Source organism: Urocitellus parryii, chromosome 7, assembly GCF_045843805.1.
Source record: "Urocitellus parryii isolate mUroPar1 chromosome 7, mUroPar1.hap1, whole genome shotgun sequence".
In the NCBI taxonomy this organism is placed as follows: Eukaryota; Metazoa; Chordata; class Mammalia; order Rodentia; family Sciuridae; genus Urocitellus; species Urocitellus parryii.
In genome coordinates this window covers 167,455,223-167,479,209 of record NC_135537.1, presented here as the reverse complement: position 1 = coordinate 167,479,209, position 23,987 = coordinate 167,455,223, and the positions used below count along the sequence as shown (strand labels likewise).

The 23,987-nt window shown below is 35.1% G+C and overlaps 1 protein-coding gene across 8 annotated transcripts in view; it reads left to right on the top strand.

Moving 5' to 3' along the window:
* Positions 1-23,987, top strand: part of Kansl1 (KAT8 regulatory NSL complex subunit 1) — a 189,935-nt gene that overhangs the window by 120,834 nt on the left and 45,114 nt on the right. For 6 of the 8 annotated variants that reach the window (XM_026408228.2, XM_026408231.2, XM_026408232.2 and 3 more), the window contains 2 exons: positions 7,513-7,654; positions 16,924-17,025. In XM_026408228.2, coding sequence (XP_026264013.2) covers positions 7,513-7,654; positions 16,924-17,025 — 244 coding nt within the window. The remainder of the gene's footprint in view (positions 1-7,512; positions 7,655-16,923; positions 17,026-23,987) is intronic. The other 2 variants (XM_077800539.1, XM_026408233.2) reach the window with 1 other exon arrangement.

Here is a 23,987-nt window from a genome sequence, read left to right as displayed (position 1 = left end):
ATTTTGAGACAGAGTTTCCCTAAACTGCTCTGGCTGGCCTTAGATCTATGCCTCAGACTCGCTAGGATTACAGGCTAAGTGAAAACACCTGTACTTCTTTGTCTTTTGGATTTTTAGTTATTTATGGACTTTTATTTTTGCTTATTTACATCCAATGCTGAGAATCGAACGCAGTGCCTCACACATGCTAAGCAAGCCTCACACATGCTAAGCAAGCAAGCACTCTACCACAGAGCTAGAGCCCTAGCCCTGGATATTTCTTTTCATCTTATTATCCCCCCACTTCCTTTTTTGTACCATTTATGGTATGGAATATATGGAATTAAAATTCAAGGTTATTTTTATGAAATAAATTGTTTATCTAATACTGTGTACATTACAGTTAGAATTGTACAACTTTATGAATATCATAACCCTGTGAGGCAGATATTGTTATTTCCAAAGGTCAATTTATGTGTCCATGATCATAAAAAGTAAATAAAAGTAAGAATTTGTTGAGAAACTCTCTTCCTGCTCTGTCCTGTTTCTTTCATACTGCTTTTGTGCTTTATAGTGAATACTTAAGGGTCACCCCCTTCCCCACTTGAGTCTGTAATTTCAGGATTAATGTCTCTTGGTGACCCTTACTTTGGATATCAGGAATCGGGCAGTTGTAGGTATTGGATATTCTGGTACAGAGTCAGTTTTGCTGTATCTCTTCTTTTTATTTTATAAATGATCTAAACAAACTGGAGATTTCAGAATTTAGGTGTCTCAGGCTTTCTTGTGCATGTAATTCTTGTGAAATAGCTCACCAGATGAGCATTTGACAGTGATTTACTCAGACCAGTCATTGTACTTTGAGTTTGAGGACTTTAATAAAACCTTTGTTAAATTAAAAGGAAAAGAGTTGGAGGTAGATGGGAAAACAATAAAAAATGAAATGACCACCATTCAGGTCTTTCTGGCATATTTGTTTTTGCTTTAATGAAACCATTAAAATTGTCTGGCACTATTCTGTTGGACTTCTGTACAAATTTCTGTCTTGAAATGGAACTGCCTGACTTAATTAGAACCAACACTAGGTCAAGGTGTTTGCCATGTCTAGCTCTTTAGATAAATCAATAGCTTTTGCTGTAGTTCATCTCAGAATAAAAGTATATCCACCACTGTGGATAAAAGTGTAGTTCGTCTCAGAATAAAAGTGTATCCACCACTGTGGCAGTGCTGTGGGCATTTAATATAGGGTTTATAAATTACAGAAAGTCAATACAACAATCATGAATTCATAGTCCACTGATAAGTTCTGAGAAAGAGGTGTATTATTACAAATTTTTATTTTTTATTCTCAGCAGAAATTACTACATTACTTAGCACTTTTATTTTAGCAAAATCAATGATGATCATCTCTGAGTTAAAGTGTTCAGATCATTTCCTGTTTTGGTGCAGTAGGAAAGATTATATCATTGACCTCTTTGAAGATTCAATGAATAATTTCCACTAAAATAGAAGGAACCTGGACCCCACATTTAAGATAGGTTAAATCCCCTTACATAAAGTTTCTGGTGTTAATCTGTTGTTGTCTTCTAATGAAACATTTCCATTAACAGTACCATTCAAGATGATTTTAAAGAACTAAAAACATTTTAAAAAATAATTTTTTCCACATTAACTAAGATGTAAACTGAGCCTTATATTTAGGTAGGGGAATACTTTCCACTGTATGGCTTTAGAATGTTTTATAAAGAGGAAATGATTTTTTGTTTAAGTAAATACAGAACATATTCTATATATTTTTAGATTCAGCAGAATATCCTCAGTTCTAGATAGGTAGGTAATCTACTTCTGTAAAAAGATCTATTAAAAGAGTAAGTTCACACATCTAAGGGAATCAATATATTTGACAAGTACTTACAAACCAATATTGGCACATAGCTGACAACATTAAAATTTACTATTTAGTATCACAAAAGCAAATGTTATACAAGTTTACTGCATTTAGATAACTGAAAAGCAATTCATAGTGTGAATTTTAAATAAATTTTTTACACAGCACATGTAGACAAAGCAAATTTACCAATAAAAACTATGTAAAATAAAAATAAGAGTTAAAAAAAAATCCACCCAGGTGTTAACCATAATACATGTGGACAAAAGTTTTGCTGGAAACTGAAAAGAAGCACACAGCAATAAAATACTCCTCAGAGACAAAGTTAAAGCAATTTCACCAATTGTTAGCATGGAACCATCGAAGGGAAACAGTTGAAAACCTTACCAGTGTTGGAATTCATGTCTTCATTATTGATTATGGCTGTATTGAAAATCAAGTCATTGTTATATTTATAATATCATTCTATAATCTGAGGCTATGGAGTTTTTTTTTTAATAAGTCCATATACTGAGAATATGCCTAATGTGAAATCAGTGTCTGCTGTTCTTGAGCCATAAATTATTAGAGTATTAAATTTACATTTTCGATATTGGGGGAGGTCTACCTTCATTTTCAATAAACAGAAAATTGTGTGGTTTGTTTTGTCAAGGAAAAAAATGTACAGCAGGGAACTCTTACTCTTGTGATTTTAATACTACTCTTTGTGATTTTAATATTCTGTGGTATTCTACTCTGCCACTGGGGTATGGTAACATCACATCTCACCCCAGACTTGTTAATAACACATACCTCTCATGTTTGCTGATAGCTCAGCTCTCTGCTCATATTACTCGTGTTTTAAACATAAGATAGTTTATGGATTCTTGGGTAGGGTTTTCCATTTTTTATTACAATTAATCTGAGTTTGAACAACATTATAGAAAAACTGATAGTTTTCTATTGCAAATCAATTGTATACCAGCACATATGTATTTGTAGAATGAAACCTGTTAATAAGCTGATGATTGTTAATAATATTCTTTTATTGCTGCTTTTTGTGATTACTTCATTAGCCAGTTTCCAAAAAGTATTATCAGAAGGCTGAGTTTGTATTGTTATTTAGCATACATGTGAAATAGTAGGCCTATTGCCTTTTTGGTGGGCGTGGGGGGGGGTTGTTTTGGTGTTGGTGATGCTAGGCATAGAACCCCAGGCCTATTACTTCTGACCTTTCTACCAAAGAAAAAAGGTATGTACAAAAGTTATTGTGAACTAAAATGTTTTAAAAATTTTACTTTTGCTGGTGTATTTCACCCCCACCCTGCACGCATTTTTTATTGGTACGTTATAGTAATACAGAATGGTGGAATTTGTTGTTACATATTTGTACATGCACACAATATAGTTTAGCCAGTATCACTTCCCAGTATGTCTCCCTTCCTTTCCTTCCTTCCATATTTTCAGAACAGTTTTTTGTTTTGTTTTTGCAGTATTGAAAATTGAACCAGTTTTTGTTTTGTTTTTTTTATACAGGGAATTGAACCCAGTGGCATCTAATCACTGAGCCACATCCCTACTGCCCCCCTACCCCTCTTTTTGTAATTTGTTTAGAGACAGGGTTTCACTGAGTTGCTTAGGGCCTCCCTAAATTGCTGAGGCTGGCTTTGAACTAGAGATCCTCCTGTCTCAGCTTCTGAGCCACAGGGATTACAGGCATGTGCCATTATGCCTGGCCTGAACCTAGCTTTCCACGTGTGTGCCTCCTGCCCCAAGCAAACAAGAAAGAAAGAAAAAAAATTAAGATGTCTCATTCAGAGATAACAATAAGATTTCATCTTTCCTGCTAATCTGGAATACTTGGGATCCTGGAACACTGTCAGGAGAAAGCTTATGAACTACATTCAGGATTTTTTTGTCTACCTCGGGTACAAACGCAGAAGTAGCCTAAGTTTGCCAACAAGGTATCTTTCCTTACCTTTGGTTTTTAAATTGAGCAACATATATAACACTTATGGTAATTTGAAATAAGTATGATTTTTAATGATCTGTTTTTAGTGAGAAAAAATAATAGGTGAATGTTTAAATTTATAAAATGTTTTAAAATTCATTATGAAGGTACAGAAAAGTCATTGCAAAAGTTACTTTTACTAAATGTATTTAAGCTGAACAAAATTTCTTACATAACTGGTGTAATATTAGAAATGTTTTTTCTAGAACTAGATTGTCATTTTGAGGACTGCCCTGGATTTCACATGATCAGTGTTCAAAAGCAGCTGTCTTATAAAAAAGACATTGATACAGTGTATACTGAATAGTAATGTGTACTATACTATTGCAGTCCTGCCTGATAAACTCTGGTGTGTTGCTATTTGTGGTTGGTTATTGACAATTATTGTGACCTGTGTTTTCATACTCCAAAGAATGTAGTAGAGAAGACTCTTGAGTGCTTGTACATATTTGTACATGCACACAATACAATTGTCCAAGTATCCTATTTTTAGGACAATCTGTAGTTTCATTCTTAATTAAATTAAAGGATAATATAAGCTCGAGATTATGAAATAGTCACAGAATTGAAAAGTTGGTATATTATTTCCTAGAAATCCAAATTTTGGAAGGGGAAAGAACTGTGTAATTTTTTGAACATAGGAGTAACAAGAAATGTGAGTTTATTCAAGGCGAGTTCATTTAGGGAACATAATCTGATTGACCAATGAATATCAATAAGTAGATCAGCAGTGATAGATGGGGACTTGGTACCATTTGAAATGAATGGAACCTATAAAAGGTAGAAATTTTGCAGGATAGGATGATGGTAAGCCTTTTAAATCTAGTTTTAATTGGGAATAGGATATGAAGGGCAACTGGCTATGTGTCTTTTAGAAAGGGGAGGTCCCTAGGTTATTTCTAATCACTTGAGGCCTGATTATTTTGAATTCAGGTCAGAAGTAGACCTACACAGCCTACTTTGAAGCCCTTCTACTTACTACAATGTATTTTTTTTTTTAAAGAGAGAGTGAGAGAGGAGAGAGAGAATTTTTAATATTTATTTTTTAGTTCTCGGCGGACACAACATCTTTGTTGGTATGTGGTGCTGAGGATCGAACCCGGACCGCACGCATGCCAGGCGAGCGTGCTACCGCTGAGCCACATCTCCAGCCCCTACAATGTATTTTTATTTTAAAGTTATTCCATCAGAATTAGGAAACTATAAAATGCCTTGTTTCTAGAAGAACATACACAATTGTATAATACTTTATCACAATGGTTGATCTGAATGACTTGTTAGGGTCATATAAAAGTTAGTGCAATTACTATTTTTATTATGATGATTAAGCACTAACCTTACTGCAACCATATTTATTATTGACATTTATCAATGGGATTATATAAAAATTCATGTATTATAATTTTTAGTAGTAAGTGTGTGTATTCTAATTGGTAGTAGAACCAAGGGCATTGTGACTGTTTATTTCTGGAAAAATAATTTTGTAGTAGATTGTGAAATATTTTGGTTACAAACTGAATACAGGATAAAGCAGGAGCAATATACCCCTCTTAGTTAAAGAATGTTAAATTGCCATATTTCTGTCATAATTTTTCTGAGAAGTCAAATGTTACATTTTAAGTAGAGCTAAACTCCACAATTTTTCTTTTCCCCTTCCCAGAGATAATAAAGACCCTACACTGATCCTGAATTTGTTGTATATACATTCTATACATGTTTTATACCGTTTTTTAAACCTAACTATATTAGTAACAATCATTATTTTTTAGTTTTTCATGTAGTTTTTCCATTGCACCACTGTTGGTTGATGGTCATGTTGATACATGTAGCAAATTAAGTTTCCAAATAGTATTTCATTAAATTCCTTTACTATTTGTATGTACCTATACTAGTATTTATTCCTACCTCCTACATCATGTTGACTCCAGGTCTTCAGCATTCTACTACTGAGCTACACTCTGTTCCCTGTAATAGTACTCATACTTATTTTTTGTTTTTATGTGACTTCTCCATTTAATATTGTGTTCTGAGATTTAGTCTTGTTGATATGTAGAGCTATAGATTTGTGTTTATTACTATAGGAGAAATTTTTAGAGGAATAAATTAGTTTAAGTGCTTTAACAGTTAGGTTGTAATTAATTTTGGATTTATTACAAATTCTGCAATGAACCTATTTCCATATGCAGATGTAAAAGTTAAATTCTCAAAAGCACAGTTTCATAATGGTTAGGTATGTAGATTGTCCACCTAGCCAGATATTTCCAAATTATTCTTCAAAAGTAGTCATACTACTTAGGAGCAGTGTACAAATTGCTGTTTTACATATCTTATCATCCCCTGATTTTATCAGACTTTGAGTTTTTCCAGTCTAGATTTAAATCAGCATCTCAATATTTTATTTAATATTTTAACCAAATTGTAATAAGATTGGGCATATGTTGTATTTATTGATCATTTGAGTTTTTCTCCTGTGAATTAAGAAGATCGTCTCTTTTTTAATGCTAGCATATTTCTAGAGTTCTGTTATATGTTTTGATTATTTAATCTTTAGTTATGTCTGTTTACAGATATCCTCTACCAACCAGTACCTTGCCTTTTAACTTTGTTAATTAGATCTTTTTGAAAATTAGGTCATATTTTGTTTCTTTCTTTTTTTTTTTTTTTTTAGAGAGAGAGAGAGAGATTTTTTTAGTTCTCGGCAGACACATCTTTGTTGGTATGTGGTGCTGAGGATTGAACCCCGGGCCGCACGCATGCCAGATGAGCGCGCTACCGCCTGAGCCACATTCCCAGCCCCATGTTTTGTTTCTTATTTAAGAAATTCTTTCCTGTTCTAAGTCCCAAAGATACTCTTTGTGTTTTAAGTGTGTATGTACAAATATGGAATTATATCATGAAAAAAGAAACTTTTACTTTCCCTATATAAAGAACTAGGCATTTTGAATAGATCAATCTAATTCATTAGAATCTCACTTTATTGAATGCCATAGCTTTATGTATCCAGTTTTAAGTTGTGAGGCTCTGTATTCTGTTCGATTGGTCTTTTGTCCATCTTATATTGCTTTAGTTACCGTAGTTTTATAATGAGTTTTGATACCTGATAATTTAAATTTATATCATGCTTTACTTTTCAGAATATCTTTGCTAATGGTTCTTTTTTCTGTGTGAACTTTTAGATGTTTCTCAACTTCTATGAAGAACCCTGCAGAGAATTTCATTGGGATGTCTTTGAATTTACAGATTTATATGAAAATTGCCATTTGTGTAGATCTTTATATCTCCCATACTTATTTATCTGTAAAGATTTTTTTCCTCTAGTATTAGCTTTTGTTGGTGAGTTTAGTTATGAGTAGTGCTTTTACAGAAAATATTTTTCTGTGACTGGAATTTTTAACAGAAATTATTTTTCATATATGTCTTATTTTAAAGTAGAAAAATTAAGGCAATTTCAGAGGATTTTTTAGGGGGGGTGCACAGGATCAGGGTACTTAATCTATATGAAGTGTTTTATTCCACAAGTGTCCTTCCTGTAGGTTCTGTGTGTGTGTCCATCTTTGCTTTTCCTTGATAATAAGTTAGTGTGTATAAGTGCCTTCATCTAATTTGGTATAGATACTATCTACTCTTGGATTTCACTCAGTTTATTTCCTTTTAGGAGACGCAGGTCAGAATGGAGATGGGCTGCAGACCGAGCAGCTATTGTGAGCCGCTGGAACTGGCTTCAAGCTCATGTTTCTGACTTGGAATATCGAATTCGTCAGCAAACCGATATTTACAAACAGATTCGTGCTAATAAGGTAAGGGATCAGTATCTGGTGTTTTCAGCCCAATTAAAAACTACCATTTCCCCCTTTCTTTTCATCCTCTTTCAGTAATTCTTCACTATGTCAAGATAAAAGGTTTAATGATCTGATATTATGAGCTGATGTTGGATAGTATACTGTAGTAAACAAGGCTAGAATATAATGTCTAATTGACGTGTGTTTAGAGAAGAACAGCATGGGTGTCTGAGTTAACATAAAACCCACCCCAAATAAAAGACTATATAATTAATGTAAACCATTAGCTGTCAGATTCATTATGTGTTCATGTCTAGTGAGGATTTTTACTATCTTGCTCTTTTGATTAGCTGTTTCCTGTTTTATTACTAAGCCTCTCTTGCTTGCTTGAGAAAAAATAGGGTTTGCCTGAACAATTGTTGAGGTAAATACATTGATGATGAGGAGTTTTATTTTGCTTTATTCCCCTGTCTGTGAAGGACTAATAAGCTACCTTACAGCTTTTATTTTTTATACTGACATTACATAGTTTTTCGTCGTGAAAAATCAACATAGGAGAAAGCTTTTTGCTCCAGTTTGAATTTGAGTTGAAAAGAAATTTGCACAGGAAAAAAAATCCATTCAACAAATATTGAGTGCTTACTGTGTAGCACCACTTTTCTCTGTGGAATGGTCACAGTAGTGAACAAAAATTCTACCTTCATGGAACTTTACATTCTTGCACAGTGTCTTTTGTTCTTAATATTTTATGAGCTTCATGACTGACAGATGGGTCTAGATAAAGTCTACTCCTAAAAATGTGTTAAGTATCTTTTTATCCTTAATGCTTGTCAAGGCCTTAAGAAAACTGCTTACTGTAAACAGTATGTGTTAGATTAATTAATAGGTCTAAAGTTAAAGGGTGATCAAATGACAAGATAAACAAAGTGAAAGTTTGATGTAAAAGTTCTGTAGCTTCCTCTATCTACTCTTTTAAACATTTATGTTAAAATTTCCACTAGACATTTCTCCTCTTCAAAAAAACAAAGTTCACTGGATAGTTCTAGGTTTTCCCCTTACATTGGATTTATGTATAAATCTCCAATAATCCATCTGAGCATATTATAATTGACATAGTCGAAAGGATTCACTTTTTAATAATTTGTTCCCTTAGGGTAGAGAACAGATTAAATCATGACTAACTGTAACAAGTTAGCTAGAAGATCTGTGGGTGTAGTGGTGTGTACGTGTAATACCAGTGTCTTGGGAGGCTAAGGCAGGAGGATTGGATGTTTGAGGCCAGCCTCAGCACTTGGTGAGGACCTAAGCAACTTAAAAAGACCCTGCCTCAAAGTAGAAAAGGACTGGGATATATGTAGCCCAATGGAAAGTGCCTCTGAGTTCAATCCCTGGTACTCCCCCATCTCCCACCCCCAGCCAAAAAACAAATTAGCTAGAACAAAACTAAGAAATATTCTAGAGATTTTAGAGGTGGTGATTATTTTGCTTTTCTTCATCTTCACAAAGGAAATTTTAAAGCCTGATTTATAGAGAGTGAACTGGAATGGTGACTAAGAATAGCCAGGAGATGACTGGATATTACCTATCCTGAGGAAAAAAACAGTCTTTCTGTGTCAGGGACGCCTCTTCAGTGTCTGTTTCTAAGTTATTTTAGCCAGTAGTTAGGTGGGAGTTTCTATATATGAAAACTAGAGTCTCTTGGTTAATACAACAGTCATATTTGTTGCTTCATCTGTTTTATATACATTCATACATAGATATGTGCTTTTATATATGTGTATATGTTTTGTTATATTAGTTTTTCATTATAAAACTACCATAGTGCTAGGCCCATTGATGCAGACCTGTAATCCCTGCTACTCAAGAGGCTAAGACCAGTGGTTTGCAAATTTGAAGCCAGCCTGAGCAACTAAGTGAGACCCTGTCTCAAAATAAAAAGAGCTGGGGATATAGCTCAGTGAAAGAGCACTTGACTAACCTGTGAGATCCTGGAATCAACCCCCCAGTATTCTGATTAATCAATGAGTTTATCATATTTCATAGAATGTAAGATGCACCATTTTTTTATGTACCACTCAGAGATTATTTCAATTAAACCAGGGCAAAGCAGTTGTGAAATGCATCTTGATTTAAAAGATGTTGAGATGTGGAAAAGTGTGGTTTAGTTAAAGTTGATGAAATACTGTGTATTAATTCAATTAATAGGATAAACTTGGAAATTACATAGAACTATGGGGGATCATTCCCTAATAAACTCAACTTGGTACAAAATATTCTTTAAAAACTTTTATTAGTTATTGATGGACCTTTATTCATTAATTTGTTTATATGTGGTGCTGAGAATCGAACCCAGTGGTCCATACATGCTAGGCAAGCATGCTACCACTGAGCCACAACCCCAGCCAAAAACATTTTTATATATATATTTTTTCCTCCATCATTTTTCTCAGCGTCACATAACTACTTTGTTTAAAGAATTTTGTTACAGTGTATCCTGAATATTTACTGTCACTTTTTGGAAAATTTTGTTGTTACTAACTATGTTCTTCTAACTTTTCTTGTTGATTATTTAAATTATGTTTTTTTTTTTTAATTATAAGGCATGCCATGATAAACATCTTTATTTCAGTCAAAGACATAAAAACTTTTATGTGTTTGCTGCACACTATAGAGAAAAGTGTCTTGACAGTCCCTGTCAGTTTACAGATTTGGTAACTACGTATGAAAAGATAATCTTACTTTTGGCTCTTGCTTTATTCTTTGTCTCATCACTTAGTAGTAATGTCAGAGCAATTTGGGGAAACTTTTTAAAAACCTAAATATATTTCTCAATATCTGGAAAATATTCTAGAACTTTATGTATATACTGATTACTCAGGAGTCTTGATATTCAGGGCATAATATATTAAAGAAACACCAGACTTACTAATATTTCATTTTAATTCTGACTTTTGTTACCAGTTATATAATCTTGGTAATATAAAATCACTTATCATTTATGAGCCTCAGTTTCTTGGTCTATAAAATATGTCATCTAGATAATCTTTTATAAAACATTTTTTCTGCAGTTTCAATACAGTATCAATTACAAACTTCTGACAATAAAATTAGAATGAGAATCCCAGTAAGTAATATGTCAAAAAAAAAAAAACTCAAAACTTTTCAGATCATTCTATCATTTAAATGTTAGTGATTTAATGATTTGTTCATATCATTAAGTCATTTGTTTTTTCATCTAAATCTGTTAAGTTTCCTAAGCTGCCATACAAAGTATCACAAACTGGGTGACTTAAAACAACAGAAATTTATTCTCTCTTAGTTCTTGGGGTCAGAAGTCTAAAGCTGGGATGTTTTCAGGGTCATGCTCCTTCTGAAGGTTCTGAGGAAGAATCTTGCTTCTTCCAAAGTTCTGGTGGTGGCTGGCAATCCTTGATGTGCTTTGGAGGAGGCTGTGTCACTCTAGTTGTTTGTTGCCTTTGCCTCCACGTTAGCATTGTTTCTTTGAATATCTGTGTCCAAATTTCCTTGTTAAAAATGCACTAATTGGGGACTGAGGCTCAGTGGTAAAGCGCTCCTCTCGCATACGTGAGGCACTGAGTTCAATCCTCAGCACCACATAAAAAAATAAATAAACTGCATTCATCTATAACAAAAAATATACATAAAATTTATTTTTAAAAATGCACCAGTTGCAGTGTGTTTAGGGCCACTGTAAAGGGCTCATCATAACTTGATTACATCCACAGAGACCCTGCTTCCAAATAATGTCACATTGTTAGTTCTTAGCAGACATAAATTGTGAGGGAATACTTCAATCCAGCCTAATAAATAAGCAGTGGAATTTCCTCAGTGATATATTACCATGCATTTGGATTTTACCTAGACTATTCTATTATTTTACTAATAGAAACCTTTGAGCACCTGTACTGTGTGCCAAAAACTATGCTATAGGCATTTTACTCTTATCCACAGTTTTAAAGATAAACAAATGAAGGTTTAGAGATTAAGTAGTTTCTGCATGGTCCAAAGTGTATCATCCAAGTGAATCCAAAACCAAGGTTTGAGTATCTGGCCTCCAGAGTTTTGCTCAAGTTGGTGGTCACTTTTAAGTGCTTTGTTACTTTTCGGGTTATTGAAATCTAAGGGATTTTTTTCTCTGTGCATTAGTAGAGTGGATGGTGTTCCCATTCTGCTCCTAGGTTTACGTCATTTGCCTATGTTGTTCATGACACAATTCTAGGTTTGATAATCAGATGTTCAGTTATAACTTTGTCTTTTGGATAGAAGATTGGAGAGATGGTGGGGCTTTTATTTTTTAAGGCTTTACTGTATTAATTTTCTTAAAATGAAGATATTTGGGGAAGTATTTGTGAACCACTGCTAGGTGATTCTAATTTCCATACATCATGTTCTTTGCTATCAGAAGTTAATATCAAAAGATAATACCCAGCTGGCCATGGTGGCACACAACTGTAATCCTAGTGGCTCAGGAGGCTAAGAGAGGAGGATCACAAACCAGCCTCAGCAACTTAGCGAGACCCTGTCTCAAAATAAAAGGACTGAGGATGTGGTTCAGTGGTTAAATGCTCCCAGGTTAAATCCCCAGTTCAAAAAAAAAAAAATCTTCCATGACACAGAAAGGAAAATAATATGTGTATGTATTGAATAATTTCATCTTTCTAATATTCTTCTGCATCCACATCTAATGCATTAAAATGCTTTATTATTTTCCATCTGTTCTTCTGACTGATCTGAGAAATTCCACAGCAGTTGCTAAGGACGGAAATGTTATTGAGGATAAGAGGTGGAAAAGCATTGAAAACACCAGGTAGAAAAATGCCGGTTAGCAGGAGCTTATCCTTTGTCTTCAAATTTTTATTTATTTATTTTCGTTGCAGGTGGGCAAATAGCTTTATTTCATTTTTATGCGGTGCTAAGGTTTGAACCCAGTGCCTCTCATGTGCTAGGCAAGTGCTCTACCTCCAAGCCCTAGCCCCAGCCTTTAAATTTTATAAATAGTTAAGGTTCCCATCTTAACCAAGTTATAGCTGTGTCTTCTTCAGGTAGCCCAAGGACGTTCTTAAGAAACACATCTGCAGTTACTGTTTTGTTTGTTTTAAAGACTGTGTCTGCAGTTGTGACCTTACCAATTCCATTGGTCCTTGTATAAAGCGGAAGCTTACCTTGTGAGAGTTCTGTAGGGCTGGGCAGGCCACATGATCCTGTTTCTGGCCCAAAGGGCTGGAGTGAAGAATAGATTTGGCCTTTAATTTTGTCCTTTATCAGTTGCTATCTCTTTCAGAGTACATTAACCCTAAGGCTTTTGGCGCTCAAACTGATGGCCATACCCATTTCTCATTGACCCAGTTGAAACACAGAATGCTATGGAATTCCATGTTTGGGTTGACTTGACAGGGTAGAGTGGAAGAGTTTTCTTAGCTGATAATAATCTTTCTTTTCATGGCTGTTAAACATGAATAAACTTTTTCCCAAATAATTTAATGGAATGTAACTACTTGTATACAAAAAAGGACATAAATATTAACTGTACAGTTTAATGATATATTTGAATATTTTAGGAAATTTCAAGTAATCATGTAAATCTCCTTAAAGCCTCACTTCCATCAGCCTCGTTAGCTAGGCTCTACCTCTTTTCTCTTTTAGGTCACCTTCTCTAAACTTCTATTATAGTGCTGCTAAACTTCTATTATAGTAATGCTTTGCCTACCTTTCTTATCCAAGGCTAGATAAAGTTAAGTTCCTTATGGTAGAATCTGTTTTTTAATTTTCTTGGAAGAGGCTAGAAACCTTGTCAGGTTCTCTGACTTCCTTCCCAACCCACAAGCATATTTGCAAATATGGTTGATTCTTTCTTCAAATATATGTCCAGTGTCCAGCCACTTTGTTCCAAGCAACTGTTTTTTCTGCTTTTGTTTGTCCTCAACTGACTGTGTTAGCACAGTAGTTAGATTGATCCTTTAAAACTTAATCATTCTTCAAATCATCAAATTTACCCCCATCTTAACTTTTGCATTGACTTTTCTCTAGATACTTGTAAAGTTTATTTTCATGTTTTTGTCAAATATTTAGTCAAATATCACCTTCCTGGTGTGGTTTACTCTGGCTGCCTAATAGGAAATTAATTCACTTCCACTTCTTAACCTTCTCTAAGTCCTTCTCTTTTCCATTTGACACCTTTCATATTGTTTGTTCTTACCCCAGTATTAGAATAATGTAAGGATTCGTTAGGGGAGATTGAGGGGAGAGGTCTCATTCTCTTCTGCATCCCCAGCACCTAAAAAATGTTTATGAATGGAACAGTGGTTAACTTAAATATAAGAAAATGTGGACAAATTATATATGTCAAACTTAGAAAACTTGTGCACAGCAAAGGAAACAACAGTGAAGAGACAACCTATAGTATGTGAGAGAATATTGGCAAACTGTTCATTTAACAGGAGAGTAATATCCAGAATATATAAGGGATTCAAGCAACAGCCCCATCCCAGGAAAAAAAATCTGGTTAAGAAATGGACAAAATGGATAGGCATTTTTCAAAAGAACATGAACAAAAGGCCAACAACTTGTATCATCACAATACAGAATGACTCTTATGAAAAAGACAAAAAACTTGCTGGGGGCAGTGGTGCATGCCTGTGACCCCAGTGGCTCAGGAGTCTGAGGCAGGAGGATCATAAGTTTAGAGCCTGCTTCAGCTATTTAGCGAGGCCCTAAGCAACTTAGTGAGACCCTTTCCCGAAATAAAAAGGAGTGGGAATTGTTGCTCAGTTAAGTACCCCTGGGTTCAATCACTGGTACCCTATCAAAATAAAACAAAAATAATAATACTGGCAAGAATACAGAGATAGGGGAACTCTAATGCACTGTTTGGTGGGAATGTAAATTGATACAGGTTTTATGGAAAACAGTATGGAGGTTCCTCTGAAAACTAAAAGTTAGAACTGCCATATGACCTGGTAATCCCACTTTTCCCTCCCCTATATTTTATTTTCCCAACCTCTGTAAATTTGAGGGGACAGCAATGTTACTGAAGTTGTGGCCCATAATATTGTATTACTCATACATCCTGCACTCTACTGGGGATTGAACCCATGAGTGCTATATCATTGAGCTACACTCTCAGCCCCCTTTTAATTTTATTTGAGACAGGTTTCCCTAAGTTCTCTGAGCTGGCCTTAAACCTGTCTAAGATAAACATTTCATCTTTTTACATCTCTTCTTTCAAAAAATTTTTGAATTAAAAAATATCCCAGAGGATGCCAGGGATATACATAGCTCAGTTGGTAGAATGCTTGCCTTGCATGCACAAGGCCCTGGGTTCAATCCCCAGCACCACCAAAAAAAAAAAAAAAAAAAGATCCTAGGGATGAATCAGTCTGGTTCAGTCACTCATACGAACCTATATCTCAGTGTTCTAGTGAACTCAAACTAATATAGTCAAAATTTTTAGGACTTTTTAAAAAGGAAATCTATATTTTAGGCTCTTCTCTGATGTATTCTGTTGGAGAACCATGACTGATCAGATCTAGAAGTCTAGTATGTATTTTTGCACATTACTGCGGATTGAATGAACCTGGCATATGCTAGGCAAATGCTCTACCACTGAGCTACATCACCATCCCTTTTTAAATTTTGTTTTGAGGCAGGTTCTTGCTAAGTTGCTATGCTGTCCTTGAACTTAAAATCCTCCTACCTCAACCTCCCAAATGCATGGGATTACAGGAATGTGCCATCCCACCTTGCTGGAAAGAGATTTCATGTGGAATATTTAATCCTATCCTGAGATAATAAGTAGATTTGATGACGGACCTGCCATATGTGTTTGATATATTCCCCATCTGATTCTAATAAGAGCTGCTTTTTTTTTTTTCTTTTGGTGGGGCACTGGGGATTGAACGTAGGGTTGCTTAACCACTGAGCCACATCCCTAGCCCTTCTTTATTTTAAGATAGGATGTGCTAAGTTGTTTAGGGCCTCACTAAATTGCTGAAGCAGGCCTTGAACTCCCTATCTGCCTGCCTCAGCCTCCTGAGCTGCTGGGATTGCAAGTGTGTGCTACCATGCCCATCTTTAATAAGAGCTTCTTAATCTGGTTTGATCTGTTCACTATTACTTGGGATGAATGTAAGATCTGAATTTGAAATTGTCAAGTGGGAACTTAATCTGAAGTATTATATAAGCTGGGTGCCAGTGGGGCATTAAAAAAAAAAAGTTTTTGATTTCTGATTGCAGGGACTCTTCCATTTTTGTTTCACTCCATTATTCTGCAATACAGTTGTTTGAGCTCATAGTTGACAGTAGTAGTACGTTTAATGTGGTAATCCTTCAGCCACATTTGTGATCAAGTTAACTAGAAACAGTGCATTGCTTATGTTGATCCAGTCCAGTCCAGTTGGTAATATATATAAAATACTAAAAAATGCCAGGCTCTGAATAAAAGGTGAATGACATGTCAAGTAAATCAGAACATTAAGGTGGAATAGTGAGGAAGCCTTTGCTGCCTTGCTGAATACCCTCCTACTACTAGGCTTTTTGTTCATCCATTATGAAGCAAATTTTCAGTTCAGCAAGTAGTTCAATAAAATGATACAGGTGCTTTAAAGTAGATTGGAAATCTATATAGAGCTTTTTTTTTAATCAAAACTCTGGAAACGTATATTTCAAAGTTACCATTAGTAGTATATTCTTTGCTTTATTGATCAGTTGGTTTTTTTTTTCTTTGGTTTTGTTTTTTTTTTTTTTTTACAGTGCTAGGGATTAAACCCAGGGGCGCTTTATTACTGAGCCACATCCATAATACTTGTATTTACTTTTCAGGCAGAGTCTCACTAAGTTGTGAAAGCTAGCCTTGAATTTGCCCATCCTCCTGCCTCAGCCTCCCTGTTACTGGGAATATGGGCATGTACCACCATGCCTATGTCAATTAAAGTTCTTTAGGTATTCTATAAATGGTTCAATGGGACATAATGGGTTAAATAACTCTTTTGCAGTAAGGCAATTTACATACCTGTAATCCTAGTGGCTTCAGAAACTGAGACAGAAGAATCACAAGTTATGAGACCCTGTATCAGATTAAAAATAAAAGACCTGGGGCTATAGCTTATTGGCAGAGTACTCTGCTAGTGTAGTTTGTTTCTGAACAATAGAATAAGAGAAAAGGCTTTTGGTAAGTCAGTCTTCTGCTTCTACCCTTTTGAGATGAGCTCCTAAATTTGTCATTTATTTCAGTCACTTAGTGTTGTTTATCTCTCCCCTCTGTCCCACAGGGGTTGATAGTTCTTGGGGAGGCACCTCCACCAGAACATACAGCAGACTTACTGCTTCCACTTAGTTCTGAGGTGAAGACAGATCATGGGACTGATAAATTGGTAAGTATAAAATAAAGGAAAGGGGAAACGAGTGTGAATTGAAGGTGTAACTTCAGCACACAGTTTATTCTTTATAAATAGAATGTTCCCATTGGCTAAAAGAAGGAAACTATCCCCTTTTATCACTTTGGGCATTTTGAGATCTGAATTCCTAAATTGGACAACATAGGAACCCTCTTGCTGTGTAGCTGATCTTAGAATTTAAAGGTGGTTCTTAACCCTCAAGAAACCACAGCCAGAGCAAATATGAAATTTTGGAATGTTGTTTGGAATCTGTAGACCTGACTATACCCTGACCCTTTGAGAGGTAAAATAAAACTTTTTTGGCTTACTATAATACATATAACCTTTACGTTAAAAGGTTGGACTAGAGGTTAAACTCTGAAAAATGTTGAAAATACTGTCTGTGGGTGATTCTTATTTTATAATAAGGATAAAACTATCTTCCATAATCTTCCATATCCTTAGACCCTAGATCAAATCTCCCTCTTCTATTCTTTCCCTTTCCCTAACATAATTTATTTCTTTCTGAATTCTAAGAGTGCTCATTTATTTATTATACTTTTTAAGTTTCCCTAAAAGCTAGCTGGCTTTTGTGAATATTAGCATTTCTTCATGTCAGCTCAACAACTGAGTTTGAAATTCCAGTAATTATTCATTTTGATTATGCTTCCTGGTAGTAAGCAGTAGTAACTGTTTAAATTGGGGGTTACTAGCCTGTCTCTTTATATCTGCAACTCATTAAAGCATGTTACCTTTTATATTTATCATGGTTAACAGGAATTCATATAAAATATAATGAAAATTAACTTTCTTCTGAGAAAGGTCATAGAGATGTTTGGGTTTTGAAAAGGTCTTTTACTCAGTTTTGAATGCCAGCTGCTGTTGCTATGGATAAATATAACAACATTAAGAGATCAAGAGTTCTTAACTGAGGCTGGGGATGTGGCTCAAGCGGTAGCGCGCTCGCCTGGCATGCGTGCGGCCCGGGTTCGATCCTCAGCACCACATACCAACAAAGATGTTGTGTCCGCCAAAAACTGAAAAATAAATGTTAAAATTCTCTCTCTCTCTCTCTCTCTCTCTCTCTCTCTCTCTCTCTCTCTCATTCACTCTCTCTTTAAAAAGAAAAAAATTATACACTTAAAAAAAAAAAGAGTTCTTAACTGGAGGGTAGTTTATTAGAGTGCCACATTATGCCACTATTCGGATCTGTAATGTGAGTTAATTATGCTATCAATAGAATTTTTTAAGTGACTTATGAAACTTTAATTATTCCAGCCAAGGGAAATATTGCTCAGTGAGAGAAGAATCATGGGTAAATTGAGAGGTCAGCTGATGATAATAAAGAGGCACAGAAAACTTGAGGCATATTTGATTGTGAATAAGTTCTTTATAAACATTTATATAAATGTATCATGTCTTCAACAAAATGCAAATCAGTTTTTACAAGAAAATCTACAATAAACATCAAACTTAAATTATCTGGGCCCCTAATCAATTATAAATAGTAGATAAAACAAAATGTGGGCTTGTTGAATAATGTTCCATTGTTAATACCGAAAGAACATATAGCCAGTCTTTTTTCCTTATTTCCAAACTGAATGTTCATTTTTTGGCAGAATCAATACCTGAAGACAGTACAGATTTTACTGAAATTTAAGTTGTTCTAAAGGGCCCCAGCCTGTGACATTTAGAGACTAGGTGAGCCTCTTTTGAGCCATGGAGCAAAGCAAGAAATTCTCCTTGAGATAGGAGATGGCTTTATGTTGGGAGAAGAAAATAAGATCTAATGAGGAACTCCTAAAAAGTTCCTCTTCCCCCTTCTGGGTATTTGCACAATCTTACCACTCAAGACAGTTGGAAAGGTAAGGCTTGCTAAAGAGAGACAGTGAAGGCCTATGGCTTTGTAGCTGCCAATAAAGTCTTCTGTGTTCAAATAAATAGCTGATGTGAAGGCTGTTTTTGTACAAAGAAGGTGTGCCCCTGGAAAGAAAAAAGCTGTTGAGTTGTTCTCCAGTGTTGAGAAGCATGCCCTTTTTCTTTCCCTCCTCCCTCTTCATTCCCTTGAATAGCAAACCATTTTCACCCATGTAGGAAAAAGTAGTGAAGGACCAGAGAATAACTAACTTGAAACTTATTTAAGTGAACTAAGTGAGAAAGTAGTTTAAAATTATTCAAGAAAGACATCAAGATTTCAGACAAAAAGTATTTTCAGGAAGAAGTGAGGGCTTTTGGTCCATGTATCACAGGGTTTCTAGCATTCCACCAGAGAGCCATAGTATCATTGGCTTGTATATTGTTGGAGAATGAAATTCAGAGCTGGCCAATAGGTAGAATTTGAGGGAGGGAGTAGCGAAGAGGGAGCTACATGGGATGGAGCAAGACTTAGGCCCACAATCTGTATATAGCCCTTCAAATCTTGATCTGACTTTGAGCTGTCCATGTTCAGGTCAGATTTTTACATGGTCTAGTAGAAAGTAACAGTTGGAAGACTGAAAGAGTTGAACAGAGTTGGTTGTCGTTACTCACTGTGGGGAATGCAGAATTTGGAGTTTGGATCTCACATTGGACTTCGCATTGAAAGCATGGGGTGCTCACACTTTTGAGTTAAAAGAATGTTTCGCCAGACTAAGTAATTCACTGTAGGATTAAGGAGAAAACCAAAATATTTAAGTAGGCTTCAGTATGTTTCTTTGAATGCAGAATTACCAGTTCCACAAAATCAAGATGACCACTTAGAAAAACCTTAGCATCCTTCAGGGAAAGTGAATTGAAACCAGAGTGTCTATATAGACATATACAATAAAAATTATTATACCTAGGAATAACCAGTAAAATATGATCCTTAGTTATGAAGGAGAAAAGAGAAAATGGGACTGACACAGTTTAAGAAGAATATCACTTTGTTTAAATGAAGAAAAGTCAACTTACAGATGGAGTAAAAAAAAATTCTTTGGAGACTAGTATACATGAGAACTACTTTGTAGTCAGATGTGACAATCAAAAGTGAAGACAGTCTTAAAAGTAACCATTGGAAAAAGGTGAATTCCACACAATAAAGCATTTTTGCTCAAGATGGATGAGGCCAAAAATAATAGAATTAGATAAATTGCTCAGAGAGGGAGGTTCAATCGCAGCATAAATAAAATGTTCAGATTCCTTAAGAGATTACCAAAACTGCAGAAGTGCAGCCATCCCTTGGTATTCCCAGGGTATTGATATCAGCATCACCCCCACATATGCCAAAATTGTGGCATGCTCAAATCCCTTCTGTAAAGTGGCATATAGTATTTCTACACATGTCCTCCTATATACTTCAATCTCGAGATATTAAGTAACCTGTAGATTATGTTTAACCCCTGTTGAGAGTTCTCCAGTGTTAAGAAACATGCCCTTCTTGTAATACAATGTAAGTAATGTAAATAATTGTTAGATTGTACTGTTTAGATAATAATGACCAAAAGAAAGTCTGTATATATTCAGTATAGACATGTTTTTTTTCTGAATACTGTTTTATACTGACATACAGTGCACAGAGTTCTGATTTTGCCATTCTCAACCAATACTTTTGTTTTCTGTTTGTTTTTTGGTTGTAGTCATCCTAATGGTTGTGAGATGGTATCTCAAAGAGTAAAAATATTGAACATATTTTCATGTGGTTATTCCCCATTTATATGTCTTTTCTGGCAAAATGTCTGTTAATCCTTTTCTTATTTAAAAAAAATTTAAAGTTATTGATGGACCTTTGTTTTATGTATGTATGTGTGTATATATATGTGGTGCTGAGAATTGAACCCGTTGCCTCACACATGCTAGGCAAGTGCTCTACCACTGAACTACAGCCCTAGCCCCCATTTCTCATTTTTTAAGTGGTTTGTTTGTGAAATTCTTCATTGTTTCAAGAGTTCTACAAGTTTTGGATTTCATTCCCTATTCAGATGTGTGATTTGCAAGTGTTTTCTCTCAATCTCTGGATTGCCTCTTTAGTCTGTGTTGTTGTTATTGTTTTGTTTTGATGCACAACATTTTAAAAATTTTCATGAAATTCAATTTGTCTTTTTTTTTAATCTTTGATGTCATATCAAGAAATCATTGCCAGGTCTAGGGTTGTAGCTCTGTGGTAGCGTGCTTGCCTACCATGTATGAGGCCCTAAGTTTAATCCTCAACACCACATAAAGATAAATAAATAATATAAAGGTATTATGTTTATCTACAACTAAAAAAAAATAAAAATAATCATTGCCAAATTCAGTGTTTTAAAGGTTGTTTTTTTTTTTTTTGTAGTTGTTGCTCTGAGAGATTTATAGTTTTAGGTGTTAACTTTTAAGTCTTTGATCCATTTTTTAAATATTCTTTTAGTTGTAGAAGGACACAACATCTTATTTATTTTTATGTGGTGCTGAGGATGGAACCTGGTGCCTCACATGTGTGAGGCAAGTGCTCTACCACTGAGCCACAACCCCAGCCCCTTTTGATCCATTTTGAGTTAATTTTTAGTCATAATTTTAGAGAAGAATCACCTTCATTCTTGGATATCCAGTTTTCCCAACATCATATGGGCAGGTGTGTTTTAAATTCCGTAGTGTCATCCAAGAAACCATAAGGTCCGGGGCTTTTCTTTGCTTGCTAGATTTTTTTTATTACTGATTCAATCTCCTCACTTGTTTTAACTTTATTCAGATATTCTATTTCTTTACGAGGTAGACTTGATAGATTTTATATTTCTAGGAATTTGTCCATTTCATCAATCTGTTGCTGTGTAATTGTTCATATAGTCTCATAATCCTTTTAGTTTCTGTAGAATCAGTAGTAATATCCCCATTTTTATTTATGACTTTTTTAAAATTTTATTTTAGTTGTAGATGGACACAGTACCTTTATTTTTAACTAATTTATTTTTATGTGGTGCTGAGGATTGAACCCAGGGCTTCACAACGCGAGGCAAGTGCTGTATCACTGAGTCACAATCCCAGCCCCATATGACCTTTTTTTTTTTTCAGTCTTCTATTTTTCTTAGTCCTTCTAGATAAAGCCTTTATCAAATGGTCACCTTTAGGTTTCACGGTTTGTTTTTTCTCAGTCATCTTTATTATTTCCTTCTGCTAGCTTTGGATTGGGACTTATTTTTCTTATTTTCTATAAAGTTAAGATCTTGGGCTTTTGTTTGTTTAAATGTTTTTACATTTATTTAAGTAGTTGATAGACCTTTATTTAATTTACGTTTATGTGGTGCTGAGAATCAAACCCAGTGCTTCACACATGTCAGGCAAGTGCACTACCACTGAGCCACAGCCCCAGTGCCAAGATCTTGTTTTTAATGTAAGTGTTCATAGCAGTAAATTTTCCTCATAAAATTTAACACTTTAACTACTTCCCATAAGTTTTGGGATGTTATATAGTTTTGTGGGTTGGTTGGTTTGTTTCTCTTATGGTGCCAGGGATTGAACCCAGGGTCTTGTGCATGCAAGGCAAGTACTCTTACCAACTGAGCTATACCCCCAGCCCTATAGGGTGTTATTGTTTTTTTGGGTGTGGGGTTTTTTTGTTTTGTTTTGGTAGTGCTTGAGATTGAACCCAGGGCTTTGCCCAAGAAAGTGCTCCATGGGCCAGCGCATTTGCGCATGCCTGTAATCCCAGCAGCTCAGGAGGCTGAGGCAGTAGGATCATGAGTTCAAAAGCAGCCTCAGTATTTGGCAAGGTGCTAAGCAACTCAGTGAGACCCTGTCTCTAAATAAAATACAAAAATAGGGCCAGGAAGTGTGTGTGTGGTATTAGGGATTGAACTCAGGCACCCTCTGCCACTGAGTTACACCCCAGGTCCCCTTCTATTCCTTATAGCAGGGTCTTGCTAAGTTGCTGAAGCTGGCCTCCGACTTGTGATCCTCCTGCTTCCGCCACCCAAGTAGTTGAGATTATGGGTGTGCGACACCATGTGTGGCCTCTCATAGATTTCTAATTACATCTTGTTTTAGGAAACTACTTTGTACGATCTCTTTAAAAATCTATTAAAATGGGCATGGGGCATATGCCTCTGATCCCAGTGGCTAGTGAGGTTCAGGCAAGAGGATCACAAGTTCAAGGCCAAACCCAGCAATTGGGTCCTAAGAAGCGTAGCAGACCCTGTTTCAAAATAAAAAATTCAAAGGGCTAGGGATGTTGCTCATACTAGAGCATATGCCTACTACATGTGAGGCCCTCAGTTCGATCCCCAGTAACACAGAAATGATATATATTGAGATTTAGATTGCCTCATGAAAAAGTGAAGAATATGTATGCTGCTCTTATTGGGTCAAGTTTTTTGCCAGATTTAGTTGGCTTATTGTGACAAGTCCTCTGTTGGCTTACTTATCTTTCTGATTACCCAGTTATTATTGAGAGTGGATATTGAAATCTCCTGGATTCTGGAATTATTTTTACCTTTAGTTCTGTCAGATTTTTCTTCATGTACCTTAATCTTGATGGACATCATTACCCTAGGTACATGTATGAAAACATGAATGGTGTGACTCTACTTTGTGTACAATCAGAGAAATGAAAAATTGTGCTCCATTTGTGTACTATGAAATGCATTCTGCTGTCATATATAACAAATTAGAACAAATAAATAAATAAATTATAAAATATATATCTTAATCTTCTGTCATTAGTTTGTTAGACGTTGAATACGAAGAAAATAAATTCTCATTTTAATGAATTCTCAGGTCCGGGAATCTCTCTGTCTTCATATGTGTGTGTATTGAATGTGTGTGTGTGTGTATACATACACACATATGAAGTCTTATATTAAACCTTAAGTAAATAAGAATACTGAATTTTATAAATTTTTTGTTCTGCAATAAAAATTTAAATATATCAAAATCAGTTTTTTGCTTCAATTTTGTTTGGTTGAATATCTTACACAGAGGCAAGGAATCAACTTCACATATAGTATTTAATGAGATATCTTTTAAGTGTAGAA